The sequence below is a fragment of the Centropristis striata genome, chromosome 4 (genome assembly GCF_030273125.1).
Source record: "Centropristis striata isolate RG_2023a ecotype Rhode Island chromosome 4, C.striata_1.0, whole genome shotgun sequence".
In the NCBI taxonomy this organism is placed as follows: domain Eukaryota; kingdom Metazoa; phylum Chordata; class Actinopteri; order Perciformes; family Serranidae; genus Centropristis; species Centropristis striata.
In genome coordinates, this window is record NC_081520.1 from 5,469,621 (window position 1) to 5,496,067 (window position 26,447).

Consider the following 26,447-nt stretch of genomic DNA (forward strand, 5'->3'; position numbering starts at 1 on the left):
TTTGGTTGTCTGTCTATTTTCGCCGTGTGGCTTTGTACTGGTGTATCGTTGTTTTCATTTTTTGTTGTTGTGGTTATCCTTTATATTATTCTTTGTATGTTATTTGTGTGTACATTGTCTAATTTGTAAATATGTTCCTAAGTCTTTGTTATCTAGAATTGTGTTTTAGCGTTTTGTTTTCATATTGTGGCTCCTAATAAGTAATCCACTGTTCTTTTCTTTGTTTCTTCGTTAATAAAAAAAAAAAAAACACAAACCAACAAAGAATAATGCATAAGAAAATGATAATTGCATGTTCAAAAAGGAGAGGGAAGACGTGTAAATAGCCTAATTAACTAAGTAATTAGCCTTATCTACTCCCATTAATAATGTGTTATACTGATTTAAGTATGCAATCTCTATACATTTACAAAATATAATCCTAAAAATATTTATTATTTATAACCAAATAAATAATGTATAACCGTGCGAAATAAATATAATTTGATTTATCAGCCATTTATCTTGTGAAATATAATTTATATATTGATTTATTTTTTATTCTATAAACATATACAACATATTACATACATGCATCTCTGATTTCAACTTCTTCAATGTGAATATTTCAGGGTTTTTGGTCCTTTATGACAATAAACTGAATATCTCTTTGGTTTGTGGAATAAATAATCGGCATTATATATATATATATATATATATATATATATATATATATATATATATATATATATATATATATATATATATATATATATATATATAACCAGGTAATGTTAAAATATACGAAATGCTCCGTTCCTTTCAGTTTTACGTTCAAAACAATTCAAAGCTCACAGGAAAACTACCTTTTGGATTTGCTTCCGCGATTTCGGTGATACATTTGGGGCCATATTTTACAATTCGCTGTAGTGTCAAATACAAACATTCAACAAAAATGGTGCGGAATGATTTTTAAACTTTTTATAGAATATAAAGCAAAAATGAATGAATGAATGTTTAGTGTAAAACATGCATAGGCTATATTACAGTGGCATGTGTAAATACATAACAACTAATATCTCCCACGTTTTGAAAGTCACTCAAAGTAGCAGCAGAACATGTCACATGACCACATGGAACTTAAAATCACATGCCCCTGACTGCTTCCTTGTTTGTATCAACATGGCTTTACAAACGACTGGGTTGTTTGTGTCTAACGTAACCTTATTGTTGTTGTTTTGTCTGTTTGTTGGTGCAGAGGGACAGTTTAAAGGCTTCAGGAGGTTTAATGTGGTGCAGGTTAGCAGCCAGAGGTCTGAGTCTGAGGAGCTGTGGTTCACTCAGAAGCTGGACCACTTCAATGGGGCAGACAGCAGAGAGTGGAAGCAAGTAAGTATGTTTATTTTATTTTATGTGTATCCTTATAAGGGTTTAATTATATTTTGATGAAGTGATCAGATTAAGCTTCCCCTGCTTTCTTGAGGACCTATTATGATGGAGCAGTAAAGGCTTGACAGACTGTACAGACAAGGAAATGCCCAGCAGAATGTTCAGGGTAAAATAAAAGGATTAGAGAATCATCAGAGTCATCAGAAATCATTCCGAATAAGTTATTACATTCATATCTATTACATTAATGCTCACTTTCATACAGTAAATATGTTAATTCACTACTCACAAATTTAAATAGTGCATTCTCAAGTAATAATTAAAAGATACTTTACTATTCAGTTCACGTATATTCAGTGGGCAATTATTCCAATATCTGATAGCACGATAAATAACTGTTCTCTTTAAGGCATTTGATTTTGGACATGGTAACATCATCTGACCACCATTAGCTGACCTTGTCACATAAGAATGAACCTGATCACATCAATTTGGTTATATAAGAAAACAGGTTGAAAAGAATAGACAGTGTTTCTAAAAATTTTTGTTGTATTGCACGCCAACCTGTACTCTACCATTAACCAGAAAAGTTGACGGTGCAATGTTATATGTTGGTTGTTGTTTACACTACAGTTCTTTTTTTTTTTTTTTAATAAAACATATTTGGGTTAAGGCATGGAGTACAAAAATAACTCATTGAGCTGAAATAATTTGCATACAGCTTCATCCCCCCCAGTTCAAAAACACCATCTGCGTCCCTGGTTTTACCCCTTGGCCATATTTGCATACTTGGCCCACACCCTCACTTGAAGCGGCCCTCAGTACAACTACATGCATTTGAGCATGAAATCTTAAAAGTGCAGTGTAAAAATGCACAAAATTACTTCTTGCAATTAATGTTGGTCTGCTGTTCTTGCACTGAAAAAAAAATAAATCACAGTAAGTGGTTCATTTTTATGTGGTTCAAACCTTTTGTATTCCTATTTATACTGTTAAACATGCATTTGAAAGAGAAATATGTTAAGTTACTGCACTGTAAACATATTTAAAATAGCAGTTTCAGTGCACTGTGGCCCTGTGGTAGTGTCCATGAAAAATTGTGGCCCCCTCCAGCATTTAAGTTGCCCATCCCTGGCTTATAATAACACATAATAGTTATAATTTCAAAATTCCTGTCAATTTTTTACTTTTTTTTTTTTTTTTTTTTTACAAAAACACGGTGGACTGCCGGTGGGCTTCTCTACCACCAGGCTTAGCAAGTTTTCTGGGGGAAGCCCTGAATATAGTACATGGAGTCAGTATATGATCCCATCCAGTAAAGTTACACCAGTGTATCTAGTGCACATGTGCATTTGCCAAAAAGCTGAACTTTTTTGGCACACTCTAAAGACCAAAGACCTGCTAATGCAAACTTGACCCCTGATATCCACCTGTCTGTTGTTTTTCCCCTCTGATATTCTGTCTCCTTTTCCCCCTCAGAGGTACTTTGTAAATGAAGCCTACCACAGACCAGGTGGCCCAGTGTTTCTGATGATCGGTGGAGAGGGTCCGGCCAATCCAGCCTGGATGCAGAGCGGCTCCTGGCTCACCTATGCAGAGAAACTAGGAGCCCTTTGTTTGATGCTGGAGCATCGCTTCTATGGAAAGAGTCACCCAACCACGTACGTTTCACCTTCCTGATTCAATTCTTGACTTGTATGATGGAGCGTTCACTCCAAGCCATGGTTATTATAGTTGATGAAAACTAGAATTGAAAAAACATTTTCGTTAACTGAAATTAAAAAAACGATAACTAACTGAAACTGTTGGCCTTGCCTCTTGTAAAAAATGCATAAATGTGGCAGGATGAATTGAATATGTGATGAAGCTGTTAATATTTGTAATTTCATAACCTGCAATAAAGTAATAAAAAAAAAAAATATATATTCTTCTTGAGAGAATCCACAAATAACACAGCTGGTGATTCACAAATGGCCGCGCTCCTCATCAGTAGGTGGCAGTGTTGTTATATGCATTGATGGAGCTATTGTTTGTTTAAGGTGGACTTACACTTTAGTTTCGATTTTGCGGTGAAGCCATGGTACATACAGTACAGGCCAAAAGTTTGGACACACCTTCTCATTCAATGTGTTTCCTTTATTTTCATGACTATTTACATTGTAAATTCATCAAAACTATTAATGATACAGACATGTTTTCAGTTATTTCACACTTTTTTTGTTAAGTACATAATTCCATATGTGTTCATTCATAGTTTTGATGCCTTCAATGAGAATCTACAATGTAAATAGTCATGAAAATAAAGAAAAACGCATTGAATGAGAAGGTGTGTCCAAACTTTTGGCCTGTACTGTACTTAACAAAAAAGTGTGAAATAACTGAAAACATGTCTTATATTCTAGTTTCTTCAAAGTAGCCACCCTTTGCTCTGATTACTGCTTTGCACACTCTTGGCAATCTCTTGATGAGCCGTTTTCGTTAAACGTTTAATTACCCTGCACGGCCAGCAAACCAGAGCAGAGAATGCAGTTAATGAGACAAGTTTAAGCCCATAAACTATTGCACTCTATTTTTATTTACATTCTTCATAATGTGCCAACCCCTCAGAAATTGGGGTCGTTAATAAAAACAGGATGCATCACATTCAGAGTGTATATTTACGAAACAAAGTTTATCAGTATGAACTGAGTTTTCAATTAATTATATGCCATTTAATATGAGCAAATTATTCCGTTTGGTTTTATTTACGTTTTAGACAATATCCCACATTTTTGGGGAAATGGGTTGTATAAACAAGAGGCTCAATGTTATGATAAAGTGATATGACTCATTGTGTCAGTACTGAGAAAGTACACACTGCACTGCACTAAGGGGAGCTGAAGTGTCTACTGAAACAATATTTACTATAAAAAAATTTTTAAAAACAATATTTGAAGAGTCCTTGAAGTCTCCTTAATCCTAAATTAAAGTTTTTCTCAGTAACTTTGGTGCAATTCTCACATCACTATTAACATTTGCATAACAGTTAGTTCCCTCCACAACATTTAGTTATTTGTGCTCATCATAGTAGCAGTTTCTCCTTACAACACATTACAAATGCTTTTGGACAGTCATCAAGTGCTTTCATACAACTCTCTGCTGTTTTATAACATTATCATTTGCTTATGTCATGTCAGTCAAAATTAACTATACTTGTGAACAGTGGTGGAAAAAGTATTCAGATTCCTTACTTAAGTAAAAGTACTAATACAACACTGTGAAATTACTCCACTACAAGTAAAAGTCCTGCATTCAAAACTTACTGAAGTAAAAGTACAGAAGTATCAGCATCAAGATGTACTTAAAGTATCAAAAGTAAAAGTACTCATTATGCAGAATAGACCCACTCAGATTGTTTCATATATTCTAAAAATATATTGTTGGATTATTATTTTTGATGCATTTATGTACGGACCGCTTTAATTTTCCCAAGGTAGGGCTCATTTTTACTACTTAATATACTCTTATGATGTTCAATTTAAAACATGTTAACATGTTAGCAAACATTTCATATTAATTATGTTTTTATGTTAAATCTCAACCTGAAAAGTAACTAAAACTGGCAGCTAAATATAGTGGAGTAAAAAGTACAATATTTGCCTCAAAATGTAGTGAAGTAGAAGTATAAAGTAACATAAAATGGAAATACTCAAGTAAAGTACAAATATCTCAAAATTGTTCTTAAGTACAGTACTTGAGTAAATGTACTTAGTTGCATTCCACCACTGCTTGTGAATGCTGAATAGTCATTCCATATAAAACTAATAGTCCTCATTTCATCGCTTGAGTCATTACATGCAAAAATGTTGAACTAGCTGTCAAAATCTGTCAAGCAAATTGTATACTTTTTTCAAAAATCTCTTTTTTTTTCTTTTTTTTTTTTACTGCGAATTATCTCAGAAATTGAACAATGTCTCTCAGGGTGTGTGAAGCATTGTTTGTAGAGAAGTGGCTCATCATTGGTTGCAATCACTCAGAGCTGAATCCATAAACCCATAAACACTTTACAACATATATGAACCAAGCAGGACATAGTGTGGACCATTTCTACAACACTGTGACACTGTGACACAGCTCTACCCAAAGGTAGTTTTAGTTTTAATTTCGTTGTGAATTTTTGTTTTCAAATTCAGTTGGTTTTAGTTAGTTTTTAGAGTGAGTTTTCTAGTTTTAGTTTAGTTTTTATTTTTTGAAAATGCTTAGTTTTAGTTTAGTTTTTATTAGTTTTAGTGTTAGTTTTAGTTTTTTGTAATGGGCTATAGGTTGGGTGCCAGAATCAAAGAGGTCATAATCATTTTTGCCATTTTATCCATCTCAGCCCCAATAAGGTTATTAACTCTTACAGTTCTGGGTGTTTTGAATTTTGGTTCTAGTGTAGACATCCAAGTCTCGGTAAACATATTTACCATGTGTTGCATGTTCGAATAGAAACACTGAATTATGAATGAAAAAAGTTGACAAAAACGAAAACTAAGGACATTTTCACTACAATTTTATTTAGTTTTAATTAGTTTTGTAACCACGCAATACAGTTTCAGTTAGTTATGGTTTTTTTAAAAACTCTAGTTTTTATTTTTATTTCAGTTAACGAAAATCTTTTTTCAATCCCAGTTTTCGTTATTTCGTTAGTTTTCGTTAACTATAATAACCTTGGTTTGTTGTAAATAAGGGTATTTTTTTTCCTTTTTCACAATGCTTTAAACAAATTAGAATTGAACAGAGCATTGCAGTAAATATATGAAACATACATATTCACTGTGTTGTATTCAGTTACCTCACTAAATACAGTAATGTGTAACTTTACTGTAGTTTTCAAACGGCTGTGTAAATAGTATACAGTCTGTCTGGAGCATTTTCAGGTAGCGTCACCAAGATCTGACTTTTTTTTTGCATTGAAAACATTTCCAGAGTAAACTGTCATAATGAAAACACGACAGAGACATTTGACTATCTTGTTCATAAACATGATGTCAGGACTTTTCATCTTGATGACTCTGACACTTTCATTGACATGAATACTTGCTATGAGGAATGAGCTATGATCCATTTTGAGCAGGTGACACGCTTTTACAGGTTATCAACTAGATTTTGCAGTTTGTACTAATTGTTTTGAGAAATGCATTAACTGTTGAGCAAATGTAAGTAGTGATGTGAGAAATGCACCAAAGAGACTGAGGAAAACTGTAATGATGTTACGCTGAGAAAGCACAGTAAACATGGATATTAATGAATTCTGCTCATCCAATACTACATAATACATTTGTCTTACTCAAGGTTATAATAGTTTTGGATTTTTCATTAGTTTTAGTTTTAATTTCGTTGTGAATTTTTGTTTTCAAATTTAGTTAGTTTTAATTCGTTTTTAGAGTGAGCTTTTTGTTTTAGTTCAGTTCTTATTTTTTGAAAATGCTTAGTTTTAGTTTAGTTTTTATTAGTTTTAGTGTTAGTTTTAGTTTTTTTTCAATGGGCTATATGTTGGGTGCCAGATTCAAAGAGGTCATAACATTTTTTGCCTTTATTTCCTTTGGTTTATCCATCTCAGCCCCAATATGGTTATTAACTCTTACAGTTCCAGGTGATTTGAATTTTGGTTCTAGTGTCGACATCCCAGTCTCAGTAAACATATTCACCATGTGTTGCATGTTCAAATAGAAACACTGAATTATGAATGGAAAAAGTTGACAAAAAAACGAAAACTAAGGACATTTTCACTATAATTTTAGTTAGTTTTAGTCAGTTTTGTAACCACAAAAAACAGTTTCAGTTAGTTATGGTTTTTTTAAAAACTCTAGTTTTTATTTTTATTTCAGTTAACGAAAATGTTTTTTCAATTCTAGTTTTCGTTAACTATAATAACCTTGGTCTTACTTTGGTTTCCTGTGATTCTTCACTGTAGTGTTATTTCCTACTGTAAAATGAAGGATTGGGGAAGTTTGACTTTACAGTATGAGCCGTGCCACAGGCCATCTGTTACATCACCCTCAACATGTGTTCAAAGCAGTTTTAGAGCTTTCAGCAAGTCTGGTTCCACAATCCTGTGGGGTCAACAAAAGGACAAAATCTATTGTGCAACCAGCTTCATGTGACTGGTTTGTAGTTTCCAGCAGCTGATGGCAGTGCAGATGCTGGACACTAGATGGCAGCTCTGCACTCAAAGCCAGACCTGCCTGTGGAATATTGTATAGCAGGGGTGTCAAACTCAAATACACAATGGGCCAGAATTTAAAACTTGAATAAAATCGCGGGCCAACATTGAACAAATAAACCTTTTAATATATCCCAGACATGTTTTGCTTTAACATTAAATATGGAACCAGCAACGCTTATAAACATACAATATATAACTAAATAGTGCAGACATGCAAAATCAAATTTCAAATAAAAAACACATCAATGTCATTAATTTATTAAATAAAAATTAAATAAAAATCGTATGCCTCTTTTCTATTTGCATCCTTCTGATTTAAATATCAAAATAAAGTTTTTCAACAGGTTAATACATTTAAAAATAAAATAACAATAATAAATCTAGTATTAGCGGTAAATGCGCCGTATAATACCGGCGGGTCAGCTTTTATAGTACAATAATAATATAATAATTTGGTATTGCCTCGCGGGCCAAATAAAATTACACTGTGGGCCAAATTTGGCTCGCGGGCCAGAGTTTGACACCCCTGTTGTATAGGCTCAATGATGGACGACTGTACTATAATTCTGTATATAGCTGTGTATGTGTATATTTGTTTTAAACGACACTGTAAAAAATGCCTGTAGATTTTACGGTGAAAAACTGCTAAACCATGACAGTAAAAGACTGTAAAATGATAAATGGGTTAATTCAGTTTCAGTAACAATGAAACACCGTAAATATATATATCAGCCAAAACTGTATTATTTTTTTTTTTAAATACATTACATATTTACAAGCCATCATTTTTGCATTTATATTTTAAAGTACTTTTTCTCACTGTTAAATGTACTAAACACCATATCTCTAACAGAAATATAATGTAATATTTAATGGTAAAATCCTTAATTCATGCATCATTTATAAAGTATTTTCTTATCAATTATATGGCAGAACAGCGTTTCTTTTGATGGAAAAACGTTTTATTTTTTACGGTAGAATATGGAATAAAATGGCCATCTTAAATGGTAAATCAACAGTGCTAATATCATTTTACCGCAATATTACAAAAAGTTGCACCGTATTTGTTACGGTAAAGTTCTGGCAACCACAGCTGCCAGTTTTTTACTGTAAAAACAACATTTTTTTTTTACAGTGTAGGGTTCTGAGAGAAAAGTAATTTCAGTTCTCTGTATGTGTACATGTGTAGCAGAACTGACAATCAAGTGACTTTTGACTTGACTTGACTTTTGATAATCGCCCTCCTCTCTCCATTAGTGACCTCAGCACAGACAACCTGCGTTTCCTCAGTAGTCGTCAGGCGTTGGCTGACCTGGCACACTTCCGCACCGGGATGGCTGAGGCCCGAGGGCTGAGCGACAGGAAGTGGGTGGCGTTTGGTGGCTCGTACCCAGGTTCTCTCGCTGCCTGGTTCAGACTCAAGTATCCTCACCTGGTTCATGCCTCTGCGGCCACGAGTGCACCTGTTTATGCTACGGTTAACTTCCCAGGTATGACGTGACAACACCCACACACACACAATATATATATTATAAATAAATATTATACTTATTGGTCTTCATTTTCAGTTTATACAGATCTATGTCATTCATTTTAGGAAATAAACTACACACATAAATCAAATCAAATCAAACTTTATTTATATAGCGCTTTTCATACATAAAAATGCAACACAAAGTGCTTTACAAAAAAAAAAAAGTAAGAATAAACAAACAATAAAAATGACAAAACCCACCCCTCCCTCCCCCACATACACATCTGTAAGTATACATACACAAACATGCACACACGCATTTAGTCATGCACGCACACAAACACACTCAGACTCACACACAGCACATGTTGTAAATGTTAGCTTTACATTATTTAACCATTGTCCCTTATAGGAACATTTTGTGTGCATATCAAGGTTATAATAGTTTGGGATTTTTCATTAGTTTTAGTTTTAATTTCGTTTTTGTTTTCAACTTCAGTTAGTTTAAATGAGTTTTTTTTAGAATGAGTTTGCTTGTTTTAATTAGTTTTTATCTTTTGGAAAATGCTTAGTTTTAGTTTAGTTTTAGTTCTTTGTAATGGGGTATTTGTTGGGTGCCAGATTAAAAAAGGTCACAATAAATGTGCCTTTTTGGCTACTTTCCAGTCTATGTTTCAAATACAATTCTGCTTTTGTGTCATCTGGCATTGTTGTCAACTGCTTGGAGCAAGGTTATAATAGATTTGGATTTTTCATTAGTTTTAGTTTTAATTTCATTGTGATTTTTTGTTTTCAAATTCAGTTAGTTTTAATTCGTTTTTAGAGTGAGTTTGCTAGTTTTAATTAGTTTTTACTTTTTGTAAATGCTTAGTTTTAGTTCTTTGTAATGGGGTATTTGTTGGGTGCCAGATTCAAAAAGGTCACAATGAATGTTTCCTTTATTTCCTTTTTCTGATCCATCTCAGCCCCAATAAGTTTATTAAGTCCTAAAACCAGATGGATGAAATAGATTTCATATCAACCAAAAAGGTTTATGTATGAAAAAAGTTGACAAAGACGAAAACGACATTTCACTATAATTTTATTGTGTAACACACAATACAGTTTCAGTTAGTTATTGTTTTTTTTAAAAACTCTGTTTTTATTTTTATTTCAGTTAACGAAAATGTTTTTAAATTCTAGTTTTCATTATTTAGTTAGTTTTCGTTAACTGTAATAACCTTGGTGCATATGGCATACTTTTTGGCAAGGGTGTTTTATAATACTGGAAGTTGAACCTCAGCTTCTACAACAATTCTTTGATAGACAAAATTCAGACAATCAGACTCTTAAGGACAAAAATGATTCAATTGAAATCCATAAAAACTACAATTTTTGGTTCCACAATCATGCATTGTTACATCAGACTTTCAGTCCAGAGCCCTGGGATTTAATTTTGTAGTTTTTACTTTTTTCCACCAGATTGAGCCATTTCCTCATGTTTGCCCTACAGGGGAAATGCATGCTGTTTTTCCTGGGTTATCTCTGCTGTGTCATGGATCACTGCAGGGGTTAATGCAATGCATTAAAATCAATATTTTTAATAATCATATAGATATCACAGACAGCGGGGGGAAAATGACCCTAAGCAAATAAATGAAAGTGTGTTTTTTCCATAAAAACAAAAACAACAGCATTGTGTAAACAAACAGACTTTTAAAGGGTTTAAGTTCAGAAAATAATCAGGACTGAAGTTCGTTAAAAACTTACTAACTCAGTGAAAGTGGAAATAATTATTCCATGGGAGGTTTTTTGCACACATTCTTGTCCTCTGAGGACATTAGAGCACATGGGATTTTTAATATGCGTCACTATTTTGTTGTTTGTTTGGACAAAGTCTTGAGAGTTTTTCAAGGTCAGGAATATCATTGAATCTCTATAAACTAATAATATTATTATTAATTGTTAATTAAGTAATGCATGATCATAAACAAAGTTCATATGAAGTATAAACAAAGTGTCGTACACTGATTGCTGTGGGTATAAATTCATCCTGTAAACCATATTTTTTGCGGATTCATTAACAATTTAGATGCGATGATGCATTTATACCAACTGCCATTTATTTAACTAATAGAAAGTAGCCCTCAAATTGCTCATCTTCACAAGTCTGTGTCTTGCACATCTGCACATTGCACTTTTTACCTATACTAGGTAGTAGCTCTCCATTTAGGGGTATCAGCTCTGCAACAAACATGTGTCAGTGATTTTATACATGCGTATGGCGTCTCTTTGAACTGTGTTTTATTAGATATTTATTGGGTCTTATTATGTTATCGTTGTGTACCTTGTCTTGTGTGTCCTGCTGCAAAACAAATCTCCCTTCAAGGGACTAATAAAGTGATTCTGATTCTGATTCTGATGATAAAGGCTTCAAGAGTCTGGCCTTTTCTGGTTTTGGGTACCTTGAAAGTGCTTGAAAATTTCTTGATTTTTATTCTTAAAAGCCATCTGATATTTGCACATGCACCAAAGAACCCTGCTCCTGTATCAATAACATGCATTAAGAGTTAAATTTAAATTTGCTTCACATTTCCAGTTTTGTTCAGTGTCTGAGAAGTAAGAATCCCAGACAGATCAAAGATGAGGAAGGCTTCACTCTATCTGTGTCTGTGTTGTGTTTGGCTGAGCTCAATGTTTTCCTCTGGAAGGCTGCAGGCGGGATTCGAGGTCAGGGTGGTTTTGAACATGGACCTGTACCGTCCCACACACACACCAGTCCTATCTCCAAGACACTATCACACACAGCCGGGCCACATTCTCTTTGACTGCAGGAAAACATCCGAGACAAAAACCACAGAGAACAGTTTACTGACGTCAGGCCTCTTTTATTATTTCCCAAAACAACACTGCTGTTAGTCAGCATTATTACCAGAAGAGTTTGGCTTTCACTCCTGGTGGAAATATTCCCACATTCTCTAATGTGGCGTTTCTTTTCTGAGAGCCAGCTTTTAGTTTCATAAACTGTGAAATTCACTTTTTTGGTTGAGACTCATCACCTCACTGAGACCTTTTTTAAATAAATACTTTGGCAGGCACTTGACTAGAACTGTGTTTATGCGTTCTTTTGAAGATGAATTGGTACTTCTGCAGTGCCTCAAAATATAGTCACTCAAATAGTCCTGTATGTTTAACCGGGGTTATTGTGTATTATTGTGGTCTTTTTATAGCGGCCCTGTTTAAGTGTCCACCCCTCCCTTTCTCTTTATGTTTTGCCAGAGTACTTGGAGGTTGTGTGGCGTTCGCTGGCCTCAGAGAACTCAGAGTGCCCCATAATGGTAAAAAAGGCTTCAGATACCATTATGGAGCGCCTGAAGGACCCCAAGACTTACGACAACATCACCAAAGACTTCAAGTAAAGTGTTCACACTCTCTCTGTAACCTCTATCCTGTCATTTTAATGGGCAATGAGTCTGATGTTCCCAGGTTCTCATTTTTAAAGGACACCACAGTAATTACCCAAGCTCCTTTGTTCCTATGGGTCCTATGTTCCCATGGTCATATGTTCCCAGGTTCCTTTGTTCCCAGGTTCCTATGTTCCCATGGTCATACATTCCCAGGTTCCTTTGTTCCTATGGGTCTTATGTTCCTATGGGGCCTATGTTCCCATGGTAATACATTCCCAGGTTCCTTTGTTCCCAGGTTCCTATGTTCCTATGGGTCCTATGTTTCCAGGTTCCTATGTTCCTATGGGTCATATGTTCCCAGGTTCCTATATTCTTATGGGTCCTATGGGTCCTATGTTTCAAGGTTCCTATGTTCTTATGGGTCCTATGTTTCAAGGTTCCTATGTTCCCAGGTTCCTATGTTCCTATGGGTCCTATGTTCCTATGGGTCCTATGTTCCCAGGTTCCTATGTTCCCATGGTCATATGTTCCTATGGGTCCTATGCTCCCAGGTTCCTATGTTCCCATGGTCATATGTTCCCAGGTTCCTATGTTCCTATGGTCATGTGTTCCCATGGTCATATGTTCCTATGGGTCATGTGTTCCCAGGTTCCTATGTTTCCATGGTCATATGTTCCCAGGTTCCTATGTTCCCATGGTCATATGTTCCTATGGGTCCTATGTTCCCAGGTTCCTATCTTCCCATGGTCATATGTTCCCTGGCTCCTATGTTCCCAGGCTCCTATGTTCCACGGATCCTATGTTCCCAGGCTCCTATGTTCCTACGGGTCCTATGTTCCCAGGTTCCTATGTTCCCATGGTCATATGTTCCCAGGATTACCCTTACCTCGAAATGTAACCCATTTCATATTGAGTAAATTGAGACCTGGAGAACATTTCAAGTTCTCTGAGAACATAGGAATGACCCCTTGAGAAGTTTGGTGACCTCGGTAAACTCCCAGTGTAGCTGAACCCTTCTTCATCATGAGCAGAGGGATAATCAGTAATAAATAAATTATAATAAATCAGAACAAGCAAGCATCCAAAGTGGCAATGGACCTTTTTGTCTGTAGTTTTTATCTTTTAATTTAGAAAATATCTGTTTCTAATTAGTCTGTGTGTATTCAAGACGACAGACTACAACAGTGAGCCAGCATGCACATCATCAGGGTTTGGGAGTATCCACTAAATGGAATGCAGTCATAATTAATGTTATTAACTCCACCTGTGTTTCTCCGACCATGAAATCAAAATGTCTAATGTGGAAAAAAAGACTTAGAGAATAGGATGTTTGGGCTGTCAGATTGCAGAAAATGACCAGAGAGCATGTGTTTTAGTGACGTTTTGGGACAATCACAAGATTATGTGCATGTGTATCATATTTTGTGTCGAAGATTTGCTGTCTTGAAGCAATAGTTTGATGCAGTCCATAGTGCCACAAAGCAATTACTAACAATAACTAACAATAGTTATTGTTAGTACAATTACTTGTTGTCTGGAAACCATGGAGTGACCACAAGATGTAAAACCACAAATTGTCGTTTTTACACTTTGACCCCTGATTACAGTCTCTATGCTAGGCTAAGCTAACTGAATAGCTTAATATTCACTGTTCAGACATGTAATTTGACCATAAAATTAACATCTGCTGTATCGAAGAAAGCTTGAAACAAGCGCTTGAGACCATATACTCATTTGGAAAATGTTAACTGGGGCAATAACTGAGAAGTTGGGTCATTTTCTCATATAAGCCGTGTTTCCACTAGGGCGAAAAGTGTCCACCGGGAAAGTCTCAGGTCACGCCCTCTCAAAAGTCCTCTCACTCTGCGTGTCTCCACATCAAGTTAGCCCCCAGAGGGATTTAGAGACTCTGGAGGTGACGTATGGTTTTCACCGTCGCTAACTGTGCACAACGTCAGCAGCTGGAAGCAGCATGGCTAATTATGTCTCCGCTGATCATAAACATAGTGATTGTGATTAACAGCATTGCTAACTATGCACAGTGTGTCCAGTGCTTGTTGTAAACAAACAGAGATCGCTAAATGAACACCTCCTGTAGCAGCAGCACATACACACTGTACTGCTACAGAGCTACCTGTAGCTAACTGCCGCTAAGGGCGGCTCTTCTTATGTTCATATGTTCCTATGGGTCATAGGTTCCCAGGTTCCTATGTTCCCATGGTCATATGTTCCTATGGGTCATATGTTCCCATTGTCATATGTTCCCAGGTTCATATGTTCCTATGGGTCCTATGTTCCTATGGGTCATATATTCCCATGGTCATATGTACCCAGGTTCCTATGTTCCTATGGTCATGTGTTCCCATGGTCATATGTTCCTATGGGTCATATGTTCCCAGGTTCCTATGTTCCACTGTACACTGTACTGCTACAGAGCTAACTGTAGCTAACTGCCGCTAAAGGCGGCTCTTCTTAACAAGCCGGCCTCCGGCTCGTTAGCTGCCTCTTTAAGAAAAGTAAGAAGGAGTCGCTGGATTTGTCTCCAGTCGTTTTCTTGAAAAATAGTCACTAAGGGGGTCTGAAAAATCTTTAAATTCAGCAACAGAGTCGCTAAGTTGGGAACACTGCTTCGCTGGCTTTTACAAATGGCGTGTGTTGTTGTCATGTAGAGTACTACGTCACATCCTGCTTAGTGATCTATCCAATCAGTAACCAGGCTGTTTTAGGGGAGAAAAAAGACCCTGCTCTTCAACAGTGACGAAAAAAGTCCAGACAAAAGCCTGTTCCGGACTGCTCCTATTCAAATTAGGGGCGTGTCGGCGAGTGAGACCCGCCTCATCCCGGGTATTGCCCGGTAGTGGAAACAGCCCTATACAAACAGATCTCTTTTTGCAACCAGTGGAGTCGCCCCTGCTGGTCGTTGGGAAGAATGTAGGACACTGCATTAGCTCCACTTTGTAGACGTGGAGGTTGCACTGTTAGATGGTAACAGTTACAGCATCAGTTGAAAAACGGGTGGACTGTAGTGATACCTGGTGCTACGTGAGCGGATCAAAGAGCAGTGAGGCTTGTCTTGGTTCCTGGTTTGAGTCAGGTTTTGTTACAGCTTCATGAGTATCCCTCAAGCCTTTTTGTGCCGAGAATGGGACTCTGGAATGTGGGTCTTGCTCCAGAGAGGAATAAAAGGATGTGATCCAGTTTATTTTCATCTGTTTGTTGTAGAATTAATCTGCATGACTGCTGGCTGTCTATGGCAACCCTGTGAACCAAACTACACATTTTAATCATATTCTATTATTGCTATAGTCAAAAGTTTATTTGATATTTATTATAATTTTTTAATTCTGCCACTTAAAAATGTTTATCATGCCATGTTGGTATCATTTTTTCCCGACACAACCTAACCTATATGACCTCACTTTGACTTACTGGATTAACATTTTGAACCCAAAAGAAACAAAAATAAATCAGATTTTTAAAATAATTAAAAAGTGTGTTAACACTTTGCATGAACCATCATTTATAAATGGTAAACAGATAATTTATTAATGTTTAATCATCATTTATAAACCATATATAGGCCATTAAGAATGGTAAATACTTATTTGTATTCATGTTTAACTAACTAAATCATTTATAAATGGCAAATAGATGGTATATCGATGTAAGTTTATAGTTACTTTACCATTAACAAACCAATAAATTATAATTAATAGTTTATTAATAGTTTTAGTTGCACTCATTATAACATTTTTAACACCATATTAAGTATGTTAATTTAAGAAATTGGTTGAAAACATTTAAAGATTAAATATGTAAAGCACTTTGTAAATGGTTAATAATTGGTTTATAAACCATCTATAAACATTACTTAGTTGGTTATTGTAAAGTGTTCCCAAAAATGTTTTTACTTTCAAAACACAATCATGCTCAATGAAGAGTTTTGAATGTTGGTTACAAATATAACATCTAAGTGGTAAAATGAAGAGAACATCAAGTTCTATATTCTTATACTAAATATATTTGACCTCATCTGTGGTTTTACTTGTCCTATCATCATCCAACACAAAGTGGCATGGAGTTTGAAGCCAGTACTTTAGAGGGAAGGAAACGTACTGCTGAAGTTTTTACGTCATAAAGAAGTAATGCATCTGCGCTTACATGAACTCTATAGGGTTAATTTAACCCTTTGATGCACAACATGGGTCTAAAGTGACCCGACAGAGTTTTTATGTTCTATATCTTTGCAATAATTCATCATTCAGTATTCCAGGTTTTCCTCAATTAGTTTGTTTTTGATCATCATACATCCTAATTTTTATGTTTTCCTTTATTCATTTTTAAATAAAATACGTTTTTCTGTCACTATTCTTCTAATACACAACATGGGTGAAAAATGAGCCATATCCATTTTTTTTTAGCTAAGTAGCTTGTTAAGCTAACTTCTTGGCTAAGTATTTAGCTAAGTAGCTTGCTAAGCTAACTACTTAGCTAACTTCTTGGCTAAGTAGTTAGCTTAGCAAGCTACTTAGCCAAGTAGTTAGCTATGTAATAATACAAAAACTTTTTTTCTTCATAAATTATGAGAAGCAAAATGATCTGTTGTTATCAAAACAAGATTATTTAAAGAATACTAAGAATATTCAATCATAAAATAAGTTGATATCAAAAGATAGAGCACAGAAACACACAGCAAGCAATAAATAACATGGGGAACGAATGCGGGTCATTTTTGACCCATGTTGTGCATCAAAGGGTTAAAAGGCGGAGGGCCTCTCTCTGCTTGGACAAAAGTGACTCCTTCAGCATTTATTTTAATTGGGACATTTTCTCAGCCCTTCATTATTTTCTTCTTCATTTTCTTCAACTGTTTTCAGTTTGGAGCATGACGTTATTCTCAGCATGCTTGTGCTATGTCTGCAATTCTCATGTCTGTCTTTGTTGTTTTATGTTTTTGTGTTTTAGGTTGTTATAGTGACTGTAATGTCAGTCAACATGATGAATACACAGGCTTAAATGACTGCGGTCAGTCTCACAAAATTAAAACTGTCACACAGCCTTGACTTTGTGTCTGCACTGCCCTAACCACATTGGACATCTTTTATTTTAGCTTCTTGCAGATCATGCAGACATGTCCTCATGCAGGCACAGACACACAAAGGTCACAGACTTTTCCAGCTTCCAGACCACAGTGTCTCACAGGATCCAATACTTGCGTCACAATTTCATCATGAAGTGTGCACAATAACTCACACACACACACACACACACACAATGAATTGTCTCTAAAATCAACAATTTATGACATCAGCATATTGCCTGAATTTACCAGAAATTAGGTCGGATACACAGCATACAAGGAAGCTGTAATTTAACCACCTCAGTCATTTTCCACAGTGTGTTCGTATTTCTGCGTCTATCCAAACCCACACACCAGGAAAGTAACACACACACACACACACACACACACACACACACACACACACACACAACGTCATTTCCACTTTGCACCTCATTACTGACAGATGATCCTAATCACCATTCATGTGTGATCTCTGAATGAATCTCTGTATCTAGTAGCAAGTGAAATCAACTACTTAGACTCTGGCTTTTTGTGAGACTATAGTCTACAGACACGCTCGAGGCGTGCAGTAGCACCATGTTTACACCTTATGCTGGGCTTACATTTACATTTACATTTAGTCATTTAGCAGACGCTTTTATCCAAAGCGACTTACAGGAAGAGTAAAAGCAAACAATCAAGGTATAGTGCAATAAGAGCTATTAGTGCATCAATAAGTGCTAGTAACAATTCTTTAAGGAGTAGAATTATCGTGTGGAGCTAGGAGAGAAGATGCTCTCTGAAGAGCTGGGTCTTCAGGAGGTTTTTAAAGGTAGAGAGGGACGCCCCTGCTCTGGTAGGAACTGGTAGTGTGTTCCACCAGCGGGGAACAAGAAGTGCAAAGAGTCTGGATTGTCTTGGACCAACGGGGGGCAGAGCCAGGCGCCGTTCATTGGAAAAGCGCAACGGTCGTGAGGTAGCATATGCGTACACCAAAGGATTTCCCCAGTCCCAGACTAAAAACTGAAAGTCTTTAGTAAATCTAGGAGTTTTACTGGAGTCACTGCGCTCCCGTCATCTCCATCGTTAAGTTTAAGGTAGTAATCTGCTCTGTTTCATCTTTTCCTAGTCTTGGGTTTGGATCATATCAAACGCGTTTGATATGATCTCAAGTCTCAGTGACGTAACACAATCACCAACCAATAGATGAGCGGGGGAAAGGTTCCCGGTTCCAGACCGGCCAGTAAAACCACTTCCACAGGAAAAAGGAACATCACAATAATGCCTCAATAAAAATATAGTGATGTCATGAATAAATATATAGCCTACATAAATAAGTAATAAATAATGGATGATTAATGTATGATTAACTAAATGAAAGTTGATAGAGCTGATACAAATAATTATTCAATTAAATAAATTATAATTAAATATGACATAAATGTATGTCATGAATTCATTTCTAAATGTTCCTTCCTTATATCTATTTTCACTGTAAAATAGTCAACTTTTCATGTCAGAAAAACAGAAACCCTTTTTCAGCTTTGTGAGGGGCATTTTGTGACGTCTTCTCCTCTAATTTTTTTTTTTTCCAACACAAACCACTGCACACACTAGAGCAGCTGGAGCCAAAAGCTGCTTCTCCTCCATTTGTAAGTTTTTACTAAGACCATGATGGGAAAAAACTGCTAAAAGAATCTAGTTATAATCTTTTAAATAGTTACCCTGAAAGATTCACAGTCAGTCTAAAATGTCAGTGAGACTGAAAACTCTCAACATTTGTCTTTAGATGTGAGCAGGTGTGACACGATAGTTTTCCAGGAGTTTTTTCCAAATCTTTTCAAAGTCTTCTGGTGTATAGGTAGCATAAACACATCTCATGTAGTGTACCTGCAGGCTGCCTAGTCAACCTCAGCAGGCAGTCTGCTGACATCGGAGGGTCGTCAGCATGATCTGCTTCACCTGGGCCTGGCAATAAAGGCAATAAAAGCTGGTGCAAGTGTTCATTATGTGTCTCCTTTACATGCAGAAAATATTACCATTTTAGCCCTTATTCCAAAAAAGACAAACCTTTCTAATTAGGGCCTCGGGGCAATCGCACCGAGCACTGGTCCCATACAGCAATAGCATCTGCATCATCGCCAGAGTGTAGAGGGAGAGAAAAAATTGTCAAAAAATAAATTTGAAAACTGCGCTCCAGGCCGCAAATTCCACTCTACAGAAATAATTTATACATAGAAACGTAGGAAAATTTGTCTTCTCATTCACAATCCTCTGGTAAAGCTGTCAGAGTTATAGTTTGGGCGTACAATGCACAGATTCGCCACCAAAACCACCAACAGCCTCATTGGCTCCCATATTAAAAACGCAGGAAGATTTCAGAAAAAGGGACATTTTACAGTTTTTGTAGATCGCTCTAACAAAGCTATTTTTTCATTTTTCTTTAAAAACAACATATTTAGACGTTCAGGAAGAACTCAGGGCGCTCAAAGTGAAGTCGGATCAATAATAGGTATTATGGTTTTGCCAAAAATGCTTTCTGTTCGAGCCAGAAATGTCAGTCTGTCCACCTCTGCTGTCACTATGCCGGAACAGGTGTCAATTAATTCTGTTGATTGCTTTGATCTGATTGCCTTTGATCTTTGATGTGATTACAGTTACAGATACACGCACGCACGCACGCACGCACACACGCACGCACGCACGCACGCACACTCCTCACACATGCATACATATGCTTCAAACACACACGTGTGTGCACACACACACAGGTAACTTTATGTGATTTTAATTACACACACACACACACACACATTTTGAGGTTAAAGGGCATAGTTTGAAATCTCTGAAGAATATCATCATAGTGTACACACACCGGCAGTAGCCCCCGTGGCCCTTTCAGAATTTCCCCAGGGGAAATTTTCTAGTTGTATTTAGCTGTTTAGATTACTAATGAAAATTAATATTTCACTAGTACTCATGTTTACAGGCAGCATGCATCTCAACTGTGTTTGTGGTTTGATGCCCTGAAAACATGTCATTTTTCACATAAAACATATATGTAATAGTCCGGTTGACAGCCCATAGAGCCCCATTGTGGACCCGGAAATTTTGAGTACACCAAAGTTTAATGATGGAAATATATGGTATGGGTTCCCAGCATGCAGAAACTGCGGGAAATTAGCATAATCCCCTATATATGTCATATTATGGAGCTGCTTGGCCAAAAAGTAAAAATAAGTTGGCAGTTACTTTTGCTTCATGTTTGTACCTTGCTAACTAGCTAGCTGGTGCAAGGAAACCAGGATGTTGATGGCCAAAATGCCAAACTTGAGGCTTCAAAACAAATGTTGGACTCCACGTTCACTTCTCATATACAGTATAAGGATTGATGCTTAAGGGTCGTTGACAAAATGTTAGGACATGCCATCCAATATTTGTTGACATATTTTAGTCTGGACAAAAGTGAACGCTTGACTAGCGTTACACCACCAGCTCGATTAATAAAGGTTATTATTCTGTATTTAGAGACTACTTTGTAACTTTTTGAATAGAGGCCAAACCAATCTAATAAGAACAGCCTTATGTATCTGGTTCTCATGCACAAGATGCTTTAAACCAAAGCCAATTTTGGAATATGTGAGGTTTTATTTCCTGAGACCACAGGAAAAGGGAAAAAAATGACAAGATGCTCTGTAGAACTGCCAAAACACACTTTGGTCTAACTGTCCTCCCACTTGTCTCTCTGTCTTCCCACCATCCCTCCCTTCATCCACCTCCATTGTCCTCCAACCCCCCTTGCTCCTTCACCTCTTCTTCATATCCCTCCCTATTCCCTTGCTTCCTCTCCTCTGCCTTCGTCCTTCCTCCTTTCCAGCTTGTGTTCCAAACTGCAGATCCAGACAGAGATGGACTCTGCCTACTTCCTGGAAACCCTGGCTGGCAACTTCATGGATGTGGTCCAGTACAATGAAGACAACAGGGGGTTCGAGGTGAGGGGGAGAAGACACAAACCGCATCAGTAAAACATCACAAACATGGATATCCAAGGCAGATACCAATCAACAGTTTCTGCCTTTTTAAACTTGTTTCGATACCAAAATACAGACAGTATATAGACCATCATGAGACATTAAAGTTCCGTATTGTTTGTCATACTAATAAAAAGTATTTACATAGGTTAATAGCACCTTATAGGAATAGATCATACATTGACACAAGAGCCAGTTCAACCAGTTCAGTTCTATTTTTCTTCAAAGAGCATTGAAACTCTATCTCTTAAATCCCTCAAGCTTGTCTTCTCAATTTAATATTTATGAAGTGATATGAAAAGAGAAATATGATAGAAAAAATTCAGGCTTTAAGACATGTTGCATTTTTTATAGACTTACCAGAGAAACTTTTCTAGTGCATTTTACTAAATCCCTTCAATGATAACAGACACGCGTTGTAGAAACAAAATACCAGATAATTGGGGATTTTGCATGTTGAATTAAGACAGCAGTGTGTGTAGGCTGTTTGTAGGTCAGAGGTTGACCTAGTATCCAGTCTTGGTTGAGTGGAAGGCAGCTATGAGGTGTAGGAGGGTTACAGACAGCCCCAGCAGTTTACTGAAACATAATAAACCCTGCATTGTTTAGCAGCGAGGGGCCCAGAGATACTGCCTTGTAAGTGGGTCTCCAGGGTTTCCTCCTGGGGCGCTTTGCTTGCTGAGTTAGTCTGTTTCTCCATGTGAGGAGTGGATCCCCTTCTGTTACCTATGGGCATGAAAGGTGAATCAGCATTGGAAGGTGGGAAATTAGATTTCACTCTGAAGCTTTTGAAGAATCGCATTAATGTTTTTTTTTTTTTTGTGCTGATATACAGTACAGGCCAAAAGTTTGGACACACCTTCTCATTCAATGCGTTTTTCTTTATTTTCATGACTATTTACATTGTAGATTCTCACTGAAGGCATCAAAACTATGAATGAACACATATGGAATTATGTACTTAACAAAAAAAGTGTGAAATAACAGAAAACATGTCTTGTATTTTAGATTCCTCAAAGTAACCACCCTTTGCTTACTAGAATATAAGACATGTTTTCAGTTATTTCACACTTTTTTGTTAAGTACATAATTCCACATGTGTTCATTCATAGTTTTGATGAATCTACAATGTCAATAGTCATGAAAATAAAGGAAAAACATTGAATGAGAAGGTGTGTCCAAACTTTTGGCCTGTACTGTATGATTTCTTTTTTTAAAACAAAATACAAAATTTAGCCTGGGGTCATGACAATGTGACTCTGTAATCGCTTAAAAGTCATTAAAATACTCTCGAAATTACAGGAGCAGGGTGTGTCTGTTTAGCCTTTTTATTCTTTTCACAAATGCCTATGTGAACTCCCAATCTGATCAATTTGAAGTGAAAATTTCCAAATCAGGTTAACTCACCAGAAGCACTGTCATCAGCTGCTGCAGTACAGTGGTAGAATGGACCGATGACCAACATTTGCACATTAATGTCCATAAAACTGAGGAAATTGTGTTAGATCTCAACTTATTTGGCCGGTGGTTATGACATCAGAGATGTACTGCAAAAAAGGTGTGTCTAAATCTGAGGGAAATGATCTTGCTGCATGGACAGATAATTTCACTTGACAAGATTTCTTAAATTAAGATCGTTAAATCTAGAAATAAGCATGTTGAACGCTTAAAATAAGAAATTAACTCTTAAAACAAGATAAACTAAAGCTGTGAGCAGCGATGAACTGGCCCGAACCAAGATTTTAAAAAAAATTTTGATTTAAAAAAAAAATTTTAGATTTAGAAGTGTTAGATAATTTATCTTGTTTTAAGAGTTAATTTCTTATTTTAAGCATTCAACCTGCTTATTTCTAGATTTAATGATCTTAATTTAAGAAATCTTGTCAAGTGAAATTATCTGTCCATGCAGCAAGATCATTTCCCTCAGATTTAGTGTTTTTATCTTGTTTTTAGACACACCTTTTTTGCAGTGTACCATTTATTTTTATTATCTAGGGGTACGGAGTTGCAACATTCTTACCTGGCACAGCACTGGTGTCTTTAAGTATTAGTCTTTTTTCTATAACCGTGAATCTTACAAACTGTATCACAATTCAGATTGTAAGAAAATCCCTAAACTAAAACTGCACTGCCTTGCCCCTTATCTGTTACTGTACATCTCTCCCATTTCTTTCTAGTGCCCTTTTTTATGTTATTTTTTTTACCAGTTACCCCTTTTTCTCCCCTCCCCTTTTTTCCATCCCATCCCCTCTCTGTCCCTCTTGTGCCTTGAGGAGACGTGAGTCCGGTTACCAATAAGCTGATGTGAAAAAGTAACAAAAGACTCTGTGGTCTCTCTGGTTTCCTGTCGCCCCAAGCTAAAGAGACGCTTATAAAAGAACTGAGAGGAGCGGTGGGCCACGGAGTCCACAGCACTAGCGGACAAACACAGCCAACAGCTGCCTCTCTGATACAAAGAGCTGGGTATAGAGCAAACTACCAGGTTTTAGGTACCACTGAGGAATGTGGGTAAGGACTAGAACCGAGGTGTAACTCAATCAGAAGAGGCAGAGCGGTGGCGTCACAGTTGAGGGGTTATCAATGGGGTGCTTTATAAAATACGGAAGGATGTTATGTAACGCTACAGCTTGAAGAACAAGCACTAACAGCTCTTCTTTTCACTCGGAAGATGCAGAGAGGTGCAGATGGAATCATAGTAGGGTCATTTATAGTTAACGAGGCTTTCGTTTCCGAAGTAAGAATCACTAACCACTGCCAACTGTTTACTTCTCCAACCTTCATTGCAACACATTTAGTTTTAGGCAAATGTATACAGCACAACCACAGTGTTGGACTGATACCACTGGGTAACCAGAGTGCATTTCTCAGGAGCACCGTTTACTATGAGTTTTCTTTTTTATTCATGTGGAGATAGTTTTTATCTATATAGCCTACACTGCAAAAAAGGGGTCTAAAACAAGATTAAAAACTCTAAATCTGAGGGAAATGATCTTGCTGCATGGACAGATGATTTCACTTGACAAGATTTCTTAAATTAAGATTGTTAAATCTAGAAATAAGCATGTTGAACACTTAAAATAAGAAATTAACTCTTAAAACAAGATAAATTATGTAACACTTCTTAATCTAAAGGTTTTTTTTATCTTTGTAAGAAACAAATCATTTGCAGTGCACTCTGCTCAGGCCAGTTCATCGCAGCTTGCAGCTTTAATTTATCTTGTTTTAAGAATTAATTTCTTATTTTAAGCGTACAACATGCTTACTTCTAGATTTAATAATCTTAATTTAAGAAATCTTGTCAAGTGAAATTATCTGTCCATGCAGCAAGATCATTTCCCTCAGATTTAGTGTTTTTTATCTTGTTTTTAGACACACCTTCTTGCAGTGTAGGTGATAGACTCCAACTCAACCAACTCATATCACTGTTGTATGGTTATGGACGTGACTACGTGACTACAGGAGCACCGTTTACTATGAGTTTTATTTTTTATTCATGTGGAGATAGTTTTTATCTATATACACTGCAAAAAAGGGGTCTAAAAACAAGATAAAAACACTAAATCTGAGGGAAATGATCTTGCTGCATGGACAGATGATTTCACTTGACAAGATTTCTTAAATTAAGATTGTTAAATCTAGAGATAAGCATGTTGAATGCTTAAACAAGTATTGCAAAGCATTTTTGGTTAAAAAAAAAAGACTTAAAAACAGAGCGCTGTGCCGTCAGTGTCTGATTTATTAAACTTTGGAACTGATTAACACATACAAAATTCAAACATTTGAAAAAAAAACTATTCCAAACATTTTAAATGTTAATAATCCATGACTAAATTTATTGCAAATATTTGTCATCACTAAAATTTAGTGATTCAAACTAATGTAGTAAAAACAGTGAGCATATCACCATTTAAAACTATAACTGCTACGCTTCAACCACGACTCCATCTTTGAGTTTTCAAGTGATTGACAGGTGATGACAGGTGGCATATGACAGGTTGGGTCCAACCATCCTGGTATGGGGGAGACTCTGGGTTTTTAGGATCATGAAAGTGAATAGCCTACTGAATATAAAATTCATTTTATGAACTTATACTTATATTTTCTTAAAATATTTATTAAATAATTATTTTGAAAGGATTTTTGCATGGATGCTACTTTTTAAATGTATATTTTAAATTCTCACGTACCCCCTGGAGTGCCTTCATGTACCCACAGGGGTACATGTACCCTCATTTGAGAACCACTGATATAAGTCTTATGGAAAGTCTGTGGAGTGTGTCGCCTGTTTGTCTGATGTGGGTGAACTGACCCTTTTAACTGTTTTCCTAATATGGTCTATTTGGCGGCAGTGAAGTGAAGCCTGTGTGAGAAAACACTATTCTATTGCGAAGAAGCAGCCAGGACAACAAATTAACACTTCTCTGACGCTGTAACTTGAGGATGTGCAAGTGTGGTTCACAGGTTCATGTGTCCTTTCACAATAAAGGCCTGCAGAATACTTTCACCAACATAATCGTAAAAATGTTGAATTAAATTGCTGATACATGAACTGAATAGTAAAGTATCTTTTAATTATTACTTGAGAATGCACTATTTAAATGTGTGAGTAGTGAATGAACATATTTACTGTATGAAAGTGAGAATTAATGTAATAGATATGAATGTAATAACTTATTCGGAATGATTTCTGATGACGTATATAATGTCTACAATGTTTAATTGTTAAGTGATTTTTGTTTTGTCTTGTGGACCCCAGGAAGACTAGCTCCTCCCACTTTTGGTGACAGCTAATGGGGATCTTTTTAACAATAAACAATAAACAATAAACAATACATTTACCCACTGAGGCCTGAAAAATCGCTTTTAAAATCGCTTTTAAAATAAGCCTCTAATTTTCTGGAAATTCTGGAAAAATTCTGGAAAAAAAGTGTCAACTCTT

General features: G+C 36.3%; 1 protein-coding gene across 1 annotated transcript in view; it reads left to right on the forward strand.

Annotated features, from left to right (window-relative positions):
- The first annotated feature begins 1,116 nt into the window (after positions 1-1,116).
- Positions 1,117-26,447, forward strand: part of prss16 (serine protease 16) — a 34,577-nt gene continuing 9,246 nt past the window's right edge. The window contains exons 1-5 of the mRNA XM_059331677.1: positions 1,117-1,368; positions 2,848-3,029; positions 8,813-9,045; positions 12,288-12,423; positions 21,355-21,469. Of these exons, the coding sequence (XP_059187660.1) occupies positions 1,162-1,368; positions 2,848-3,029; positions 8,813-9,045; positions 12,288-12,423; positions 21,355-21,469 (873 nt within the window). The 5' untranslated portion in view covers positions 1,117-1,161. The remainder of the gene's footprint in view (positions 1,369-2,847; positions 3,030-8,812; positions 9,046-12,287; positions 12,424-21,354; positions 21,470-26,447) is intronic.